This window comes from Lonchura striata, chromosome 10 (genome assembly GCF_046129695.1).
Source record: "Lonchura striata isolate bLonStr1 chromosome 10, bLonStr1.mat, whole genome shotgun sequence".
Classification (NCBI taxonomy): Eukaryota; Metazoa; Chordata; class Aves; order Passeriformes; family Estrildidae; genus Lonchura; species Lonchura striata.
Window position 1 is genome coordinate 2,393,890 of NC_134612.1, and position 17,812 is coordinate 2,411,701.

At 49.4% G+C, this 17,812-nt stretch overlaps 2 protein-coding genes across 2 annotated transcripts; both read right to left on the reverse strand.

Annotated features, from left to right (window-relative positions):
• Positions 1–492: 492 nt before the first annotated feature.
• LOC110484859 (G-protein coupled receptor 35-like) lies at positions 493–1,428 on the reverse strand. The gene has a single exon (XM_077785547.1). The coding sequence runs from the start codon at positions 1,426–1,428 to the stop codon at positions 493–495; it is 936 nt and encodes a 311-aa protein (XP_077641673.1).
• Positions 1,429–7,159: 5,731 nt separating this feature from the next.
• LOC110484860 (G-protein coupled receptor 35) lies at positions 7,160–11,593 on the reverse strand. Its single transcript, XM_077785548.1, has 2 exons — positions 11,451–11,593; positions 7,160–9,169 (listed from the first exon to the last, which is right to left on the reverse strand). The coding sequence occupies exon 2, from the start codon at positions 9,155–9,157 to the stop codon at positions 8,213–8,215; it is 945 nt and encodes a 314-aa protein (XP_077641674.1). The 5' UTR covers positions 9,158–9,169; positions 11,451–11,593; the 3' UTR covers positions 7,160–8,212.
• Between the last annotated feature and the right edge of the window lie 6,219 nt (positions 11,594–17,812).

The window sequence follows — 17,812 nt, forward strand, 5'->3', positions numbered from 1 at the left end:
GCATTATTAGCAACTAAAAACCAGTAATATTGTGACATATAGAAACACCATTCTTTCTTTTTCTGCATGGTTTCACTCTGATTTTTTTTTTTTTTTTGATGAATCGATATTTGGAATAGCCTGTTTCTTTGTCACAGCTGCACAAACACTGATACAAGGTGGGGATGAGAGACAAAACCCAATCCTTTACCAGTGCCTGTGCTTCTTCTGGGTTTTGTGGGAAAATGAAAGACAGGGGAATTTTGACAGGGGAAATTTATCATTTTACACAAATTTGCATTAAGGCAGAGAATTTTCGGCGGCAGTCTAGATCATTAGATCAGGACCTGGACTGCTGTGATTGTCTGATTCAGAGCTGAATCATATATCTGAATGTTTCCTTTTAGTAGAATGTCCCTCCATACCGCTCTTACAAAAAGCAAGTGTGAAACCCTGCTAGTGAGTCCCAGTTGAACAGAACAAATATAAAATGCATGCTGGATGTGTTTTGTGTTAATGTGTTACATGTGGGAGCTGAATTTCCCCTTCTTCACTGGCATCAGATTTGGACTTTGCTAGCTTGGAAGACGCTTCCTTAAATTCCTTGTTGACAAAGTAGTAACAAATGGCATCCAGGCAGCAGTTTGTGTTGGCGAGGATGGAGGCGAAGTGAACAAAGTTGTTGATGCTCTGTATTGCCGAGCAGTCGGAGCTGGTGGAGTCCAGGACGAAGCGCAGCAGATGCCCGAGGTAAAGAGGTAAAAAGCAGATGATGAACACAGCCATGTTTGCAGACACAATGTAGACAGCTTTCCTGTTCAGCATTTCATTGCAACAGTTGTCATTCTTCTTTCTCCTGAGCTCTGCAATGACTTGTATGGAGCAGTAACTCAAGATGAGCAGTGGTATGAAAAACCCTGTAATAATGGCACACAGTGTGATCACCGAGGGTGTCACTGAAAATTTTTCAAAGCAAAAATCATCCTCACTTCGGTCTTCAAAGCTTTTAATGAGGGAAGTCCCACAGATGATGAATATCCAAAGGACTCCAGAGACAAAAGCTGCCTTCAGTGGCGACCTCAGTGCCTTGGATCTCAAAGGGTACTTGATAGCGAGGTACCGATCAGCAGCGATGAGGGTGATGATGCCAATGCTCATAAAGCGGTTTATGAAATAGCCACCTTCCAGAACCAGGCACCACCCATCCACCTTCAGGTGCTGGAACTGGGACAGAGTTTTGAACGGCAAGGTGAAGAGCAGCAAGCAGTCAGCCACAGCCAAGTTGACCATATATACTCTGGTTTCTGTCCATTTGCCAAGTTTGCAACAGAATACACACAGTGCCAACATGTTCAGAATAATGCCCAAAACCAAAACTGGGATGTAAACACACAGCTGGAAAAGTGAAAATATTTCATAGGCTGTGATATTGCAGCTGCTGTGGTTCATTTTGGGAGTATCAAAACGTACAGTTCCTGCAAAAGCAAATTAAGCCTTTTACAAGGGAGGCCCTGGACTGATTTGGTGATTAATTCTAATTGAGAGAGTTCAGGGCTTTGCCAGCCATGAAAACCTGATGTAGGGTACCTAGTGGGAGGAAGAGGGACAGGGACACAAGCCTGATCAGTTGTGAAGGACAGAAACACTTAGATTCTCCCTGGGTCCTCTGCGGGGAAGACAGCTCCTGGAGAGGGGCAGGGGAAAGGGCTTAGGCCCTTATTTTGGCTCAGACTTGGATCAGGCAGCAACAGATATCCTGCAGCAAGGAGTTATGTGAGCCATTGCAAACATTTGATAGTGGGAAGGGGATCCCTAAACCCAGCTCTCATCCCTTCCCTTATAGCAGGGCTCAGTGGAAGCCAGTTGGTGATCTCACAGCTGAAAATGTCCCAGATGTGCAGCAGAAGGACAGCTGTCCTTTCCCTCAGTCCTGAGAAGTCTCTGCATCACCTCTCATTAGGTATATGAGAAATTATTAGTGTATCTCTTATTAGTGTATACTGGTTTCAGCTGCCATCAAATTCTGTGCTTGGAGGGCTGCAGCGTGAATCTGAGTACTGGGTCTGCTCACTGCCTTTTAAGGACTGCCAAAGCTACTCTTTATCTCAGAAGTGTTACAACAATCTGCCACAATTCCAAGACAAAAGAAACTCACCTATGCCATGGCAGGAATGTGATGTGGAAGAGGTGAGCTATGTTTGGTCTAGTGGGTGGTTTGATCACCTTGGATCTATGGGCAATATTGCTGTTTGCCCTCCAGTTTTGGCGGAGTTAATGCAGAAGCATGTTCCAGGTGCAACTGTTTATGGACAGAAGAGACCCAGGATGTCTGATATGTCTTTGGGTTTTCCCTGCCAGGGGAACGTGGCTCCATGGGGGAAGGTTCATGGGTCTCAAAAGCGTCCCCAGCGAGCAAACCATAAGGCAGTGCTGCAGCATTTATGTGCATCTGTGGGCCTTGGTTAGTTTTGAAAATCATGCAGCAGAGGAATCATGCCAGGAGACCTCTGAAGAGGTGAGAGAATGTCGTACAGCAGATATCTGCAGCAGCTCTGTTCTCTGGACATGAGAAATGCATTATGAGCCCATACAATAGAAGGGAAGATCATACCAGGGAGACCTAGAAAAGATCTAGCAAAGGCTGAGACAGCCCTTAAGCATCCCAAAACATGTCAGATGTGGTCAGCATCAAAACGAACATTTGAAAATATATTGGCTCCAGCCCTTTCTTTCTCCATCCCCATTCTGGTGTCCCACCATGGCTGGGGAAAGGCGATGCCTTGCAGAATGCAAATAACTGTGTCAGTAAATAGCCAGGAGAAATTACCTGTTCTCTTGCTGTCCTTGCAGAGAGTGAGTTCCTCCAGCCCAGCTGTGGAGTGCTATGCAGGCTCGACAAGCAGATCTCTTTGCACATGACCAGTGAAGTGTCCTTTGATCACAATTTCTGGTGGCTGTGAGAGCAGCAAGGCTGGCCGATAAAGCACCCGCACCCCTCCTGAACAAAGGGCAGAGCTTCCTCTGTCATCACCATTGGTGTAGCTTGTACCACCTCCTGCTGACTGAGGAGCCTGCAAGAGTCCTGCAGGGAGGTGAAAGGCTTGTCTGCCCTGCAATCCCTGCAGCAGTTCCTCTGGAGGTGGAATATCTTTGGGTCTTTCCTTTACCTTCCGTTGCCTGATGTCTCACTGGGCAATGCCTGTTGACCCTCCTCACCCTACAGACTCTGCTTGGAGGGGACCCATTGCCCTGGAAGGTCCTGAGGTCTCCTCTCTGCCTTCCAGAGTGCCACCCCTGGGATTGGAGCAGGAGTGGCTTCTGTTGTCACACTGCCTGAGCCGTGGGACAGAACAGCCCTAACAGTCCTGCAGCTGTTGGAGAGGTGAGGACCGTGGTTTGCAGGCAGTTTCATGATTATCACAAAGCATTTCACTCTGAATCATAGTAGTTCTCTTGTCTGCCATAGCTCTTCTCAGCCAGCAATTCTGAGAAAACGTGGCACCGTGACCCTGTGACCTGCTGGCTTTGTGACTGCTCAGTGGTTGTGGGTGTCTGTGTCCCAGGGGCTGCTCTGGGCTCCCCATGACAGCCTATTTACCAGAAATGCTCAGACAAGGTCATCAATGAGCTTAAAGGTCTTGATGTTAGCACCTTGAATTGCTGTCTTGGGCAAATGTATTTCCCCTTTCCACTTTCCAGGTCACCTTGGAACAGCTTCCGGAGTATTTCTGCATTGTCTGCATATCACAGATATCACATTCACACCCTTTGAAAATAATTCCATGCTAGTGTACAGTCACGATATTACAAACTTCTCAATTTCCAGGAACTGCTTTTGCCTTTCTTGGGGCTGCTCCTTGGTGGATGCTTACAAGTAGTTACTGACATATTAGTGTGCCCAGCTCATCAATCCCCAACCAACAACATTTTTATGTCATGGTCCTTGTTGGTACTTTAGTCTTCAAAATCATTCAGATTCTGGGCTGTGCTAGTTTCATCACTGTATAGAAAACTTTGCATTGTCCTCAAGTGTTGTTCACAGCCTCCTCTTGTCTGTGTCCAGGCAATCACTAGTGGTATAAACCATGAGCAGTCAAAGTCATGCCTGGAGGGGCTCAGCTCATAGAACCTCTCCAGTGTGATGCTTCCCATCCACAGCTTGGTGCTGTGGTTGCCAGATGAGGGTCTCATCAGCCCAGTGAGGTCTCAAGAGAGGCAGAAGCCATGTCACAAGGCACAAAGCACAAAGCACCTGTCTGTGAGCAGCAGCTTCACCAGCATGTGTCAAAGCCAACTTAACACCAGCTACCAGCAGGCAAAGCTAGCATAAAGTGCTGTCTGCAGAGAACTTACATGGCTCCTGCTGAGGCTCTTGGGTCTGTGCCTGATTCCTGGTCACCACAGCATCAGGATCCCCATCCTTCTCTCCACCTCGTGTCCCCATCAGTTGTCGTCTGCAGCTGCGCACGGTCCCCTCCTTCCACGCAGTCACAGGTTTTATCAGCCCTGCCATGGATCACTGTTGGTATTTCCCCTGCCTCTGCAGCTCCTCTGTCTCAATGCTGTGAGTGCTGTCCCCGTGTGGCTCAGTGGGGTGACACTTGTGCTGCGTTCTCACTTCCCTGCCGGCAGCTCTCAGCCAGGGTATTCCAGGACCCAGCAGCACTGCAGAGCACTGGTGCCTGTACAGGTTGCACTGGTGCCTGCAGCAAGCCCCATAGAACCTTGCACTGACACCAGCATCCACCACATTGTGCCTGGAAAAGTGATTTTCTTAATGAAAGTAGCCAGTGGGAAAAATATTCCTGTAAGGTAAAGAAGCACTGGTATGGCCAGCTGACACACAGATTGATGGGCTCTTGCCTCCTTTCCCTGCCAGGGAAAATCTCCATCTCTCCTGCATTCCTGTGTCCTGCTGGCTGCAGCCCCTGGAATGTCGGAGTGGGGCAGAGCCTCAGGCAGGATGGGAGGGGTGCTGGTACCATCTCCACACACACAGAGGGACACAGGGCTCTGGGCTGCCCTGCAGGGCCTCTGCCCTGCAGGGTTTCTTTCCTGCCTTTCTCACGGCCAGAGGGGATGGTGCAACAGCAGATCTTGACCAAAAGAGAGAACTATAGTGTTGAGAGCAAAACATGTCAGTCTTATTTTTAGCACATCAAATGGCAGTTTGAGACTAAGTGCAGCAATCCCTCAAAGTGACCAGCCCTGGCTGTTGGGGCTGTTTCCCCTTTCCCCTTCCCCAGCACTGCACAGAATTGCCTGCAACAGAAAACACTGTCAGGGCTCCTGTGCTGCAACCCTTCCCACACTCCTGCAGCAATGCCTTTTGAGGGTACCTAAAAACAGAGGCCAGACAAAATTAAGGGAACAAAAAGCAGTTATATTTATTGAAGAGCCTTCAGGAACTTTTAGGGTGGACAAGGCCCCTCAGGGGCTACACCCAAAAATGGACCATGGGTCACAGGTTTTCACACTTCTATAAGTTTGGTCCATTTGCATATTGGGGGCTCATCTTCCAATTTCAGTTTCAGCTAATGAAGTAATTTATCCCCAGTTTGCTCCCCCCACTCACTTTTGTTTCCATCTCTCTGGCTTGAGGCAGTGAGGTGCCCTTGATTGCCAGGCCTGGAGAGGAATAGCTGTGTCTGCCCAAAATGGGAAAGCAGCAGCTCACACTGTGTGTGGAGTTTAGAGTTATACACTAAAGAACCGCAGGATTACGAATATATGAAAAACATAAAAGCTAAAGTTCTAAGGCATCAGCAGCACCAGGGACCAGCTATGTGTGCACACACACTGGGCAGGGCATGGAAAAGCCCATGCTTCCCAAGAGCCTGGTGCTGCTTCAGGGCTTGTGGAGTTCTCTGGAGGCTGCTGGGCAGTGCTCACCCCTGGAACAGCTGTGCTGTGCCAAGGAAACAAAATCAGAGATGTCTGCAGCACCAGAAAGCACCACCCAGCCCACAGCTCCCCACTATGTGTCCTTCAGCCCCCTGGAGCTCAAACCTCTGGAAGAACTCAGGTTTCAGGCCTGCCCAAATGGCACCCAAAATACTGTCCAATGCCAGCCCCTGCCTTCCATACATACGTGGGCCAAAAATGCTATATCCAATGGCCACTCACTCACTTACTCACTCACGGGAAAGCAAGATTCCAAATTATTTTGTAAGCTTTTCCTTGTGGTTTGTTGTTTATATTTTTTGTCTCAACCCTGAATAGAAAACATTATTAGCAATTTTTTCTTTTAAGGGACAGAAAAGTTTTATCTTGCAGAAATGTTGGTAAAATGCAGTGGTTCAGCCTTGCTGTTTGGAGCAGCTTTTGGACTTGGGCAGCTGTGGCTGGTCCCCACTACCATTTCCCAGACTTTTGTGCTAGGAAGTAGAAAAGATTTGGGGTTAAGGGTGTCACCATCCTCCTGGATTGCTATTGCAGTGCTGGATGGTGGCCAGCAGTTGCTTGTTGTGGCCCAGGGTCTGAAAACTCATCTGTTCCATTTACTGGGAGCACTCAGGGAGCTGAGGCTTTTTTCAGACTGAAGCAAGATGCCAGAAACCCATCCTAAACCTGACATATAAATCAGATAATAATTTTTGTCCAAGGTAAAACATATATCTTCAGATAATCAGAAAGTTCCTTGTTCTTCCTTGGGTTTCACTGTTAAATACCCTGCTGTAAGGCAGATCTTATATCTCAGTAGCAAAGTCTTTTCTCCCAATCTCCAGTACTGGTTTAGCATTAAGAGTAGAGGACTATGACGTATAATGGTAATAAATGAATATTTATTTATAGATATATTACTATGTCACATCTTTATTTTCACTTGCAAAAGTATGGATTTTTTTTGTTTGTTTTCATTGCATTCAGTGTAAACAGCAAAAAAAATCTTCATTATGACAGAGATTGTGAAGTCAACTAATTTCCCCTTTACAATGAGAAAAAGGAACACTTATATGCGAGGCCACATGTATAAAAAGCATTACTCTTCTGTATTTCAGGGTAGATGACCTATTTGGAGCCCACTGGAAACTGAACAAGTTCTCCATGTTAACTGGAAGAAAACATGAGCATGACTGAATTGCAAAAATAAGCAAGCTGTTTGTAGTAGGTTGATATGAATCTTCATCTCTTTTTTCAAAATAATTAAAAAATCATATTAATATTTTTGGAACAGACATTCATTATAAGAAATGAGATGCAAGTTCTCAGAAGGGAACCTAGGTCCAAAAATGTTTTTGAAGGCCCTCTGTGCTGTTCCTGAAGTAGAAGTGTTTTTCCTTGCTGAACACCACTTGCCTGGATTGTAAGAGATGTCTGTCAAGAAGCCCCTTGCATTCTGAATTAATTGCAGCATATTTGTTAATGGGTGACACTCACACATCTCCTTAAGCAGTAGATAGTTGATAAGATCAGGCACTATTTGTCTCCCATATCTTTTCCTGTCTTTCAAAAGAGAATTTAGAAGGCAGAACGAGGGCTAAACAGTGTGCAATGGTTAAACTGGTCACATACACACACACTACTTGCTCTGCTTGCAGTAAAATATCAGTAGTGCCAGAGCATTAAAAATACACCAGTGAAGAAAACTGGGACATGAATTACCAGCTGAACCACCTGAGTAGTTTCATCTGTTTTTATGGCACCCTTGCTCACTGTAGTTTCCACCGTGTTGCCTGCCCAAGAATTGACGCACAGCAGGAGGGTCTAATGTCTGGATATGGACACTTTCCGTGCTGGGAACAGCTCTTTGCATGTTTATTTCACCAAGGTCTAGTCAGTGGTTTCAGACTGTGGTCCGAACCAGTGTCACTGCGTGGTGACAGACTTTTTGGGGAACTCTATGTCAGTTGTCACTAAGGAAGTTAAATGTCTCTGCGTTTACATCATCAGAAAATGAGCTTGCAGCCCCCGGAGGAAATTTTTTAGAGGTTTACAAGTGAGAAGACACTGAAAGTGAAGGACCATGAAGCCAACCAAGACAAGCTGTCACCAGGAGGCGCCTGGAGCTGCAATGCAATGATACAACACGGTAGTCAGAGCTGGAGTCAAGTCACTGAGGACAGCAGGACAAAATTCAAGTTAACACCAGACTCTTTGGAGGGGTTTGCTCTTTTTTGTACATATGCCTATGCCTACAATGATTGCAAACACTGTATGTGGTTCCATTGCCTGTGCCTCAAAACTTGAACAGCATTATGGCACTCAACACCTGCTGTGCACTACACCTTGTTCATAGTATCACTTGGTCTGTGGGCGGCTGTGACTCCTCACCTTGGTTCATCTTGGACCTCATAAATATACACTTGGGGAACATAGAAGAAAACTCTGGAAATTCCTTGGCTGCAAAATAATAGCAAAATGCATCCAGACAGCAGTTACAATTTGCTAAGCATGCTGAGACCTTAATATAGGTTACAACTCCCGGTATCAGAGAATGAGCTCCAGCAACTTCCACTGCAAACCGCAAGAGCAGTGAGATGTGGAAAGGTGAGAAACAGATGGCAAACACACACAAATTCACAGAAACTATCTGCACGGCCTTCTGGAATAATTTTGTCTCATGAGGGCTTGTGGCCATCTTCTTCTTTAGACATCTGATGACTTGTACTGAGCAAAAAATCACAATCCCTAAGGGAATAAAATACCCACAGATAGTGTAGAATAAAGAGGAATACCTAGGTAGAAGAGATTGTTTCCGAAAGCAGCAATCTTCCCTATTGTTACTGTGAAGTGTGTGATACAAACTGGAATAAATTATCATTGCTATCCAAAGAAAGGCACAGATAGAAGCTGATTTCAGTGGGGATCGAAGATTCTTTGCTTTTAGAGGGAACTTGATTGCAATGTACCGATCAATCGCAATCAGGGTGATGATAAAGATGCTCATAGGCATGTTTGTAAAATAGATGTTTTGTATGGCTAAACACAGCTGGTCTATGGGGTGTTTGTACTTGGTAAAATATAGCAGGAAAGGCAGGGTGAAGAGCAGGGAAGTGTCTGCCACGATGAGGTTGATCATGTACACCTTGGTCTCGGTCCACCTCTTGATTTTGCAGCAGAAGACCCAGAAGGCAATTGCGTTCAGTGGGATCCCCAGAGCGAGCACGGGGATGTACACAACCAGCTGCAGCACCACAGTGATATCATATGCAACTCTCCCAGTGCAGTTCTCCATGTTGAGCTGTCTCTGCAAGGAAAGAGTGCAGGCATGAGACTGAGCTCAGTGGCAGTGTCCTGCAGCTGTACCCCCTCTCGTGGCCCTGCAGCTCCTCATGTCCCTGCACTGCCCGTGTGGGCAGCCTCTGGAGGGGTTCTGTGGCTCATCAGTCCCTCAGCCATCAAAGTTACACTGTCACTCACAGCCAGCTACCACAAAAGGCAGAACAAAGACACCAAGACAGCCCTGTCTTGCTGCTGGTGCAGGGTTAAGCCTGCTTCACCATCCCTCCAGTCCTGGTACGAACAGTTTGGGTCATAGCAAGGCAGAATGACTTTTTTTGTTGTTATCTTTGCCCCTGCTGTGGTTGTCAGAGCCACTGGCTTTAGGACAGCCCACACCAGAGCTGTGTAGCACTCCCCATTTGCCCTGGGCAGCATTCCCCACTTGCCCTCCATGGCCCTTGCTTTGCTGCTGAAGCCACTCCGTGGCTTTGCTCTGGGTCTTGCCAGACATGAGCACATCCTCAGGGCTTGAGCCCTTCAAGCCCAGCAGCTTTGCTCCCGGGGGCAGTGGGAACACTGCTGTAGGCTGCTGTGGGCAGGATTTGTGCCCCTAAATACAAAGCCATTCCTCTGCTGGGGAGGAACAGCTCAACAGGGGTACCAGCAGCCCTAGTAGATAACAGGCCTCCAGAGAAAGAAGGGAAAGTGGGCAAAACGTATCTGATCTCAGCCTTCAAAGGTACGCAGCAAAAATTTTGCTAGGACAGAAAACATGAATCTGAGAACTTAGACTATCTCCTGCTCTTCCTTTAAATATCTCAGGGCATTTGCCACCAGCAAAGAGGATGAATCTGACTTTGTGAGCAGCTCATATAGGAAGTGTTTAAAATGAGCCAGGCACAGAAAATGCCCAAATTCCTACAATCTCTTACCAATACATTGCCTTATAAGTCAGCAGCTTCTAAACATCAACATGCAAATTATAGTGAATATAGATTATTGCATTAAGTAAGTGAACTGTTTCTATTGTCCAAGACTGGGAGACAGACCTGGCAACCCCAGAGGAAAGCATAACACCTGCCCTAGCACAGCAACTGGTATGGCAGTACTGAACCCCAGGCATAAAGTCATTTTTAGGGCGGAATTCACGGAGGAACTAACATACAGCTGGCGTCCTGGTGCTCTTGGGCTTTCAGCCTCATAGGTTTTGGCCACTCTGTGGTTTCAGCCTATGCTGCAGCCGCTCCCTGGCAGCCTGTTGCGGTCACCTGGCAGTGAAAAAGCCACTCTGCCAGCGCGATCTGCTGAGGAGCAGCTGAGCCCTCCGGGCTGGACAAGCCAGCCGCACCGAGCCCGTGCGAGCACAGCGCTGGTGGCGCTCCGCGGCCGTGCGCTGGCAGCTGCGCCACGCTGGGAGCAGCAGCGGGAGCTGCGGCCGGGCGGAGCCCGGGGAGCGGGCGCGGAGCAGACGGAGCAGCGGAGCAGAGCCGCGCCGGGCTGGCGGCGGCGGGCGGAGCCGCGGAGCGCGGCCCAAGAGCGCTGTGGGACAGGGAGGCTTTGCCCAGGAGGCTTTGCCCAGGGAGGCTTTGCCCTGGAGGCTTTGCCCTGGAGGCTTTACCTGCTCTGCAGCGCTGTGGGACAGGGAGGCTTTACCCAGGGAGGCTTTGCCCAGGGAGGCTTTGCCCAGGGAGGCTCCAGGGAGGCTTTACCCAGGGAGGCTTTACCCAGGGAGGCTTTACCCAGGGAGGCTTTGCCCAGGGAGGCTTTGCCCAGGGAGGCTCCAGGGAGGCTTTACCCAGGGAGGCTTTACCCAGGGAGGCTTTGCCCAGGGAGGCTTTACCCAGGGAGGCTTTGCCCAGGGAGGCTTTGCCCAGGGAGGCTCTGCCCAGGGAGGCTTTACCCAGGGAGGCTCCAGGGAGGCTTTGCCCAGGTAGGCTTTGCCCAGGGAGGCTTTGCCCAGGTAGGCTTTGCCCAGGGAGGCTTTACCCAGGGAGGCTTTGCCCAGGGAGGCTCCAGGGAGGCTTTACCCAGTGAGGCTTTGCCCAGGGAGGCTTTGCCCAGGGGTCTCTACCCAGGGAGGCTCCAGGGAGGCTTTGCCCTGGAGGCTTTGCCCAGGGAGGCTTTGCCCAGGGAGGCTCCAGGGAGGCTTTGCCCTGGAGGCTTTGCCCAGGGAGGCTTTGCCCAGGGAGGCTCCAGGGAGGCTTTACCCAGGGAGGCTTTGCCCAGGGAGGCTTTGCCCTGGAGGCTTTACCCAGGGAGGCTTTGCCCAGGGGGGCTCCAGGGAGGCTTTGCCCTGGAGGCTTTACCTGCTCCGCGGGGCCGGCTCCTCAGGGAGGCGGCGGGCCGGGATCCGCGCCGGCCGTGCTGTCAGCGCCGCCCCGGGCTGCCACAGCCGGCAGTGCTGAGCCCTCAGTGAGCCCCTGCGAGCCCAGCGCTTCATTTATTCCCCATTTCCTCCGCCGGAGCGTCTGGTGCCCTCTGCTGTCCCGCTGCCGGCAGCTCCAAGCTCCGCCGTCAGCCTTTCCGCCCACAGGCGCTCCCCCTCCTCGCCTCACAGCCCGGCAATTAAAATTTCGTCTTCGCAGTCGTGGGAAAACAACTGCTGAGATAAAACCCATAATGGTTGCAAAGTGCCCCTCTGGCAGCAGAAGGTTCCCCAGGGAGGCTGGGCAGGCTGTGCGGGGACAGGGACCTTTCCGAGGGTCGGTGCTGTGCCCCCGGGGACGGCGAGCCCAGGACCCGGAGCGGCTGCACCTGCACGGCGGCGGAGGCCACGGGCTGGCTCGCTGTCCGTGCAGCAGCCGCAGTGTAACAGCCCTGCCGGGAAGCCAGGTAACCACAGCCACTGCCACCAGCGTGCCGCTCAGGTGCTGGGACTTTAGTAGCGTCCCAGAGGCGTTTCACAAACATCTGGATTGTTTTGGGACCTTTAGGAGCACAGTTAGCAGCTGCCCAGTGGTGTTTCACAGACATCTGGATGGTTTGGGGACCTTTAGGAGCACGGTTAGAGCTGCCCAGTGGCGTTTCACAGACATCTGGATGGTTTGGGGACCTTTAGGAGCATGGTTAGGAGCTGCCCAGTGGTGTGTCACAGACATTTGGATGGTTTGGAGACCTTTAGGAGCACGGTTAGGAGCTGCCCAGTGGTGTTTCACAGACATTTGGATGGTTTGGGACCTTTAGGAGCATGGTTAGGAGCTGCCCAGTGGTGTTTCACAAACATCTGGATTGTTTTGGGACCTTTAGGAGCATGGTTAGGAGCTGCCCAGTGGTGTTTCACAGACATTTGGATGGTTTGGGACCTTTAGGAGCATGGTTAGGAGCTGCCCAGTGGCGTTTCACAAACATTTGGATGGTTTGGGACCTTTAGGAGCACGGTTAGGAGCTGCCCAGTGGTGTTTCACAAACATCTGGATTGTTTTGGGACCTTTAGGAGCATGGTTAGGAGCTGCCCAGTGGTGTGTCACAGACATTTGGATGGTTTTTGCTGCCCACTGGCTACAGCAGTTGCAGTCCCATCTCTGTAAGCCAGCTGACAGAAGCCAAACTGACTCCCTCAGGATTTGTCTCGTTAATTCTTGTCTTTGGAGTTGTCATAATTTGATGCTTGCCAAATTCCAATTGCCATCCCACAAGGGCTCCTCCCTCACCCTCCCCTGCCACAGCAGGGCAGAGGAGAGGAAAATTTAACAAAGGGTTCCTAAGTTGAGATAAGGATCGGGTGAAAACACTCCAAGGGCAAAACAGGCTCATCTTAGAGATACAAAGTGAGTTTATTACTAACAAAATTAGAGGAGGATGATAAGAAGTAAAGTAAGCCCTTAAAACACCTTTTCTTCTCCCAACCCCTCCCTTCTTCCCACCAACCATGCAGGTAGAAAGGACAAGGGGATTTTGGTCAGTTCATCACCGAGATTTTCTTCCGCTGCTCTGGAAAAGGAGTCCTTCCCCTGTGAGGCTGTGAGGTCCCTCCCACAGGAGACAGTTGTCCGTGAACTTCTCCAGAGTTGGATCCACTCTCATGAGCAGCAGTTCTACCAAAATTCCTGCTATGTGAGTCCCTCCCATGGGAGACAGTCTCCCCAAAACTGCTGCAGTGTGGGTCACTCATCCACGTGGTCCTAAAGGTCCCCAAACCATCCAAGGACAGGCTGGTCCAGACTGGAAGCAGGGCCCCCTTCTCCATTGAGTCTTCCACTGGATCACAGCCTCCTCCAGGCATCCACCCGCTCCAGTGTGGGCACTTCTGCCACGGGCTGTAGGGGAATCTCTGCATCCCCCGTGGATCCATGGGCTGTTGGGGAATCTCTGTATCCCCTGTGGATCCATGGGCTGTGCATGGATGTCTGCATCCCCCATGGATGCCCATGGGCTGTGAGTGGATCTCTGCATCCCCCATGGGTCTCTGCATCCCCTGTGGGATGCTCTCACCACGCTGCAGAGGAATCTCGGCTCTGGCCCCTAGAGCACCTCCTGCCTCTCCTTCTCCTTCTCCACTAATCTTGGTGTCTCCCTTTTATTTCCCTCACATGTTCTCACCTTCTCCTCTTCTCTGGCTAGAAAAAGCTGTGTCTCCCTTTATATTGATTTTCTTCTTAAATCTGTTACCACAGAGGCGTTACCAACATCTCTCATTGGCCCAGCCTTGGCCAGCAGCATGTCCATCCTCAGAGCCATCAGGGATTGGCTCTGCCAGACATGGTGACCCCCTGCTACCAAAAACCAGGCCCTGCAAAACTAACAGAGGAGCTCATGCTCTCAAAGGTGACAGCAGCAGATGGGGAACCGGCTGTGGGCTCACTGAGAGCAGGCGTAGGTCACAGAGGAAGATATGCTTGTGGGCAGGAAAGACTCCCCCACACTGTCTGGCAGAACACTGAGTCTTGCTGGGGCAGAACTCAACAACGTTTTGGGGGGTTTTTAGCATTCAGAAAGAAAAAAGCCCAGTTCTACACAGCATTTATCCACTTCCTCTCTCCCCTGACTTTTCTAGGCTGCTGACTTGTGGAAAAACACATTTCCGTGATGGAAATGTTAGGGGTGTCTGTGTGGGCAGGCTGTGGAAGCCCAGCTGGGTTCAGCTGGGGGTGCTCTGAGCCCGAGCCATGGTGGCCCTGGGGCTGGCCACAGCACAAACCAGGGCAGGGCAGTGCGAGGGTGGCGAGTGCCAGGGCAGCAGTGAAGTGGCTTTCCGTGTGTGGGAGAGGCAGCCCTGCAGGGATGGCTCTTCTGAGGAGCCGTCTCTGGGCCAGGGCTCAGCAGGGCAGCTGGAGGGGAGCTGGCAGGAGGACTCAGCTCTGAAATCTGGACTTTGTGCCTTTATGGCATTGGACAAGTGTTGCTTTCATCCCAAAAGTGTTCCTTCACACCTGTCTGACCTGTTGAGCTGAAGGGGAAGGAGGTCAGGACATCCTAGGCTATTTTGTAGGGACAAGTGCTCAATAATATGCCCAAACCATCTGAACCACCACCCAGCCCAGGCTGCCAAAGGAATGGGATTAATATAAACTGGATTAATTTACAAATGGAAACAATTTGAAATACACAATGAGGTATAATATGATATACACATTGTACATGTTGGCAGAAGGATCAGTAGATTTTAGCTGCAGAAGGAACTAAAAGAGGTACATGGCTCACCTGTCTTCCTGTAACAGTAACAAGTAGGTGCTGGAGGGTGGAATGGAGGCATGTTAACAACAACTGATTAAATACACACTTTTACACATCTCTGTGACCTATTTCTTTAATGGAAACATAGAGTATAAATTTCTAAACCTAACAAAGAACTTGCTAGAGAAAAAGACCAAAACTTATCCCAATAGCCTTGAAGCTGTATTTCCTCCTTATGTTGTAGATGTTGAGTTTTGTTCCCCTTTTTCCTTTAGCATGTCTGTATCTGCAAGGGGTGGGGTTGCCTCTGGTTTTTGAGTGCTGGCTTGGGGATGTAGAAAGGCTTCCTGGAACTCCCTAGTGACAAAGTAGTAGCAGACACTATCGAGGCAGCAGTTGGACGTGGCAATGCACCTCGTCACGGAGGAGAAGTTCTTCATGACACAGAGCAGGAAACAGGTAGATCCAAGGCTCTCCAAGATGAACCTGGCAAGTAGGCCGAGGTAGGCTGGCATAAAACATATCAGAAATACAATCAGATTTGCATAAATAATGTGTACGGCTTTTTGGATCGATTTCTTCTCTGGTGAATTCGTGTTCAGATGTTTCTTGAGGTTCCTGATGACTTCTGTGGAGCAGAAGGTCAAGATTGCTAATGGGAGAGTGAAAACAAAGAAAATGGCCAGCAGGCTGAGAGCAGCAGGTGTATGGAAGCAGAGAGCTGAATGTTTGTGCCAGAGCTGGATGGTGGCACTGACTATCACCAAGACCCACAGGAGCCCACAGAGGAGAGCAGCCTTTGATGGGGACCTGAAGGTCTTGGCTTTCAAAGGGTGCTTTATGGCAATGTATCGATCAATGGAGATGAATGAAATGATGTAGATGCTCACTAACATGTTGATAAAATACATTGTCTCTGTAAACTGGCAGAGCTCCCCTTGGGCTGACTTATTCCAGAGCAAATAAACCATGGAAGGCAAGGTGCAGATGACAGAGAAATCTGCAAAGACTAAATTCATTACATACACCCTGGTTTCTGTCCACTTCTTCATCTTGCAGGAGAACACCCAGAAGGCAAGGGCATTAAATAGTGCTCCAAAAAAGAAAATTAGGCTATACAGAGCAAATTCAATGAGGTGAACATGGGGATGCAGTTCTAGACTTGTGGTGCTGCAGTTGTTGGACACATTCATTGTCCTGAGTTACAGATGTTGTACAATGTTCTGAGACCTGAAATAGGAAAAGATATGGTACGACCTCTTAGTAGTTGTAAAAAGTATGTATGTCCTTTGTTAAAAATGTGAATTTGAGCTTTACAGAGCTGTCTTTCTCAGTCAGCCTGTGTCATCCTTAAGCTTTGTTCACGTTCACTCAGTTTATGAGTGTCTCAGGGTACATTTCCAGGAGGACATGGCAGACAGCCTTTATTAAATAGGGAGACCTTGAAGTGTGTGAGGGCAGGAGGCAACAAGAAGCTCAGAAGAGCCCCCATAGGTACTGGGCGCATCCTGTGACAATGTGAACACCAATTCCTTAAGCCAGGCTGTGCAGATGATGTAAAATTACCCTTAGCTTGGTGTTTGAGCTAGGGAGGGATTGCAGCAAAACTAAAGCCCAGCACAACCCATGAACAAAAGCTCTTCTGTCAGTTCTACTGGTTTTGGATTCAGATCGGGGGAGAGGGCAGATGTCACTTGATAGAAATCCTCATACCCTGGCTCTAATTGGGAAGGTTTCTGAGCCTTTGCACCACCTTCTGAACCTGGAGCTCCTTTATTCCTACTGAAACCTTAAGGGAGAGAACGAGGTATGCTGCTCTCCACTTTGTCAGGAGGGGAAGGGGGGATGGAAGGATTAACCTGATTTTAAGCCCATTTGTTCCAGGAGAGAGTCTGCAAAGCATAAGGCCACCTCTGGAAGAAGGAGCACCACTGCAGAACAAGGAGCTTGCTGTTAAGGGCTGAGTTAGATGGCTCCTGCTCCAGGCAGGCAGCCAGCCACCCTCAGAAATCCATGTTGTGAGTAGTAGCTGTGGAGCTTCTGTCACACTAGCTGCAAGATGCTTTGCAAGAATATTAGTTGTGTGAAGAGTGTGAGTTCATGGGCTGATAAAAATCATCTTTCAGTAGACCCCTTCCTGTGCAAAGCGGTTTCATGTGACAAGCACATGGAAAAATTCTCTGAACCAGCAATTCTCAGTATCTGTCACTTCTGCTTGCATCTAAATTCACTTCAGATAAAAACAAGCAAACAAACAAAAAAAAAAACCCTTTTAAAGTAAAGTAAGTTTTTTACAGAGTGAAGTGAGGAGGGATCTGGTGAAATCTTGTTGCTTTCAGAGACCTCTTTGCACTATGGACAGCAGGGAACAGTAGCAGCAGGGAACTGTCACTGCTTATGGCACAAGGCAGAAGTCTGACAGCTGCACTGGTGCCCAGGTTTCTTTTCACTGCCATGGGATGTGGTGCCAACAGCAGTGCTGCTCTGCAGTGCCTGCAGCAGCCTCTGCAGAGGTGCAGCACAGGCAAAACACGGTGCTGGGCTCTGCAGCACCAAAGGGCTCTGGCCAGCACTGCCTCTGGAGCTGGAGACCTGTCCCAGTGCACTTCCCAGCAGCAGGGCTCACAAGAGCTCCAGGCCACAAGGCAGTCCAGAGGCTGGGAGGAGGATGGAGGAAATGAGTAGAGGGTTTTAAAGAGACCAAAAAGCACTGATAGGGTATGAATTAACAAAAAAATCTTTAAAGATATGCAGATTGACCAGCTAGCATATCCTGTGGCTGCTGGAAATGCTTCATGTGGGGTAGATGAAATGCCTGCAGCATAAGAGTGGCTAGGCAGCGACTTAGAGCTGTGACAAAAGGATGGAGACAGCTGTGAAACAGCATCTTGCTGCTGCTGCAAGACCAGCAATGGGCTGGGGCTCAATAAACAAGGTCACCAGTACCATGCAGGGTGTCCTGCTGTCCCCACCATAGGCTGGGGAGAGCTGGTCAGCAGCTGTCCTCCAGCACAGAAGCTGGTGACCATCTGGGGAGGAAGGCCCAGGCTGGGCC

Excerpts from the sequence above, each read along its gene's own strand:
- LOC110484859 (XM_077785547.1), bottom strand. The coding sequence starts at position 1,428 with ATGAACCACAGCAGCTGCAATATCACAGCCTATGAAATATTTTCACTT.
- LOC110484860 (XM_077785548.1), bottom strand. The coding sequence starts at position 9,157 with ATGGAGAACTGCACTGGGAGAGTTGCATATGATATCACTGTGGTGCTG.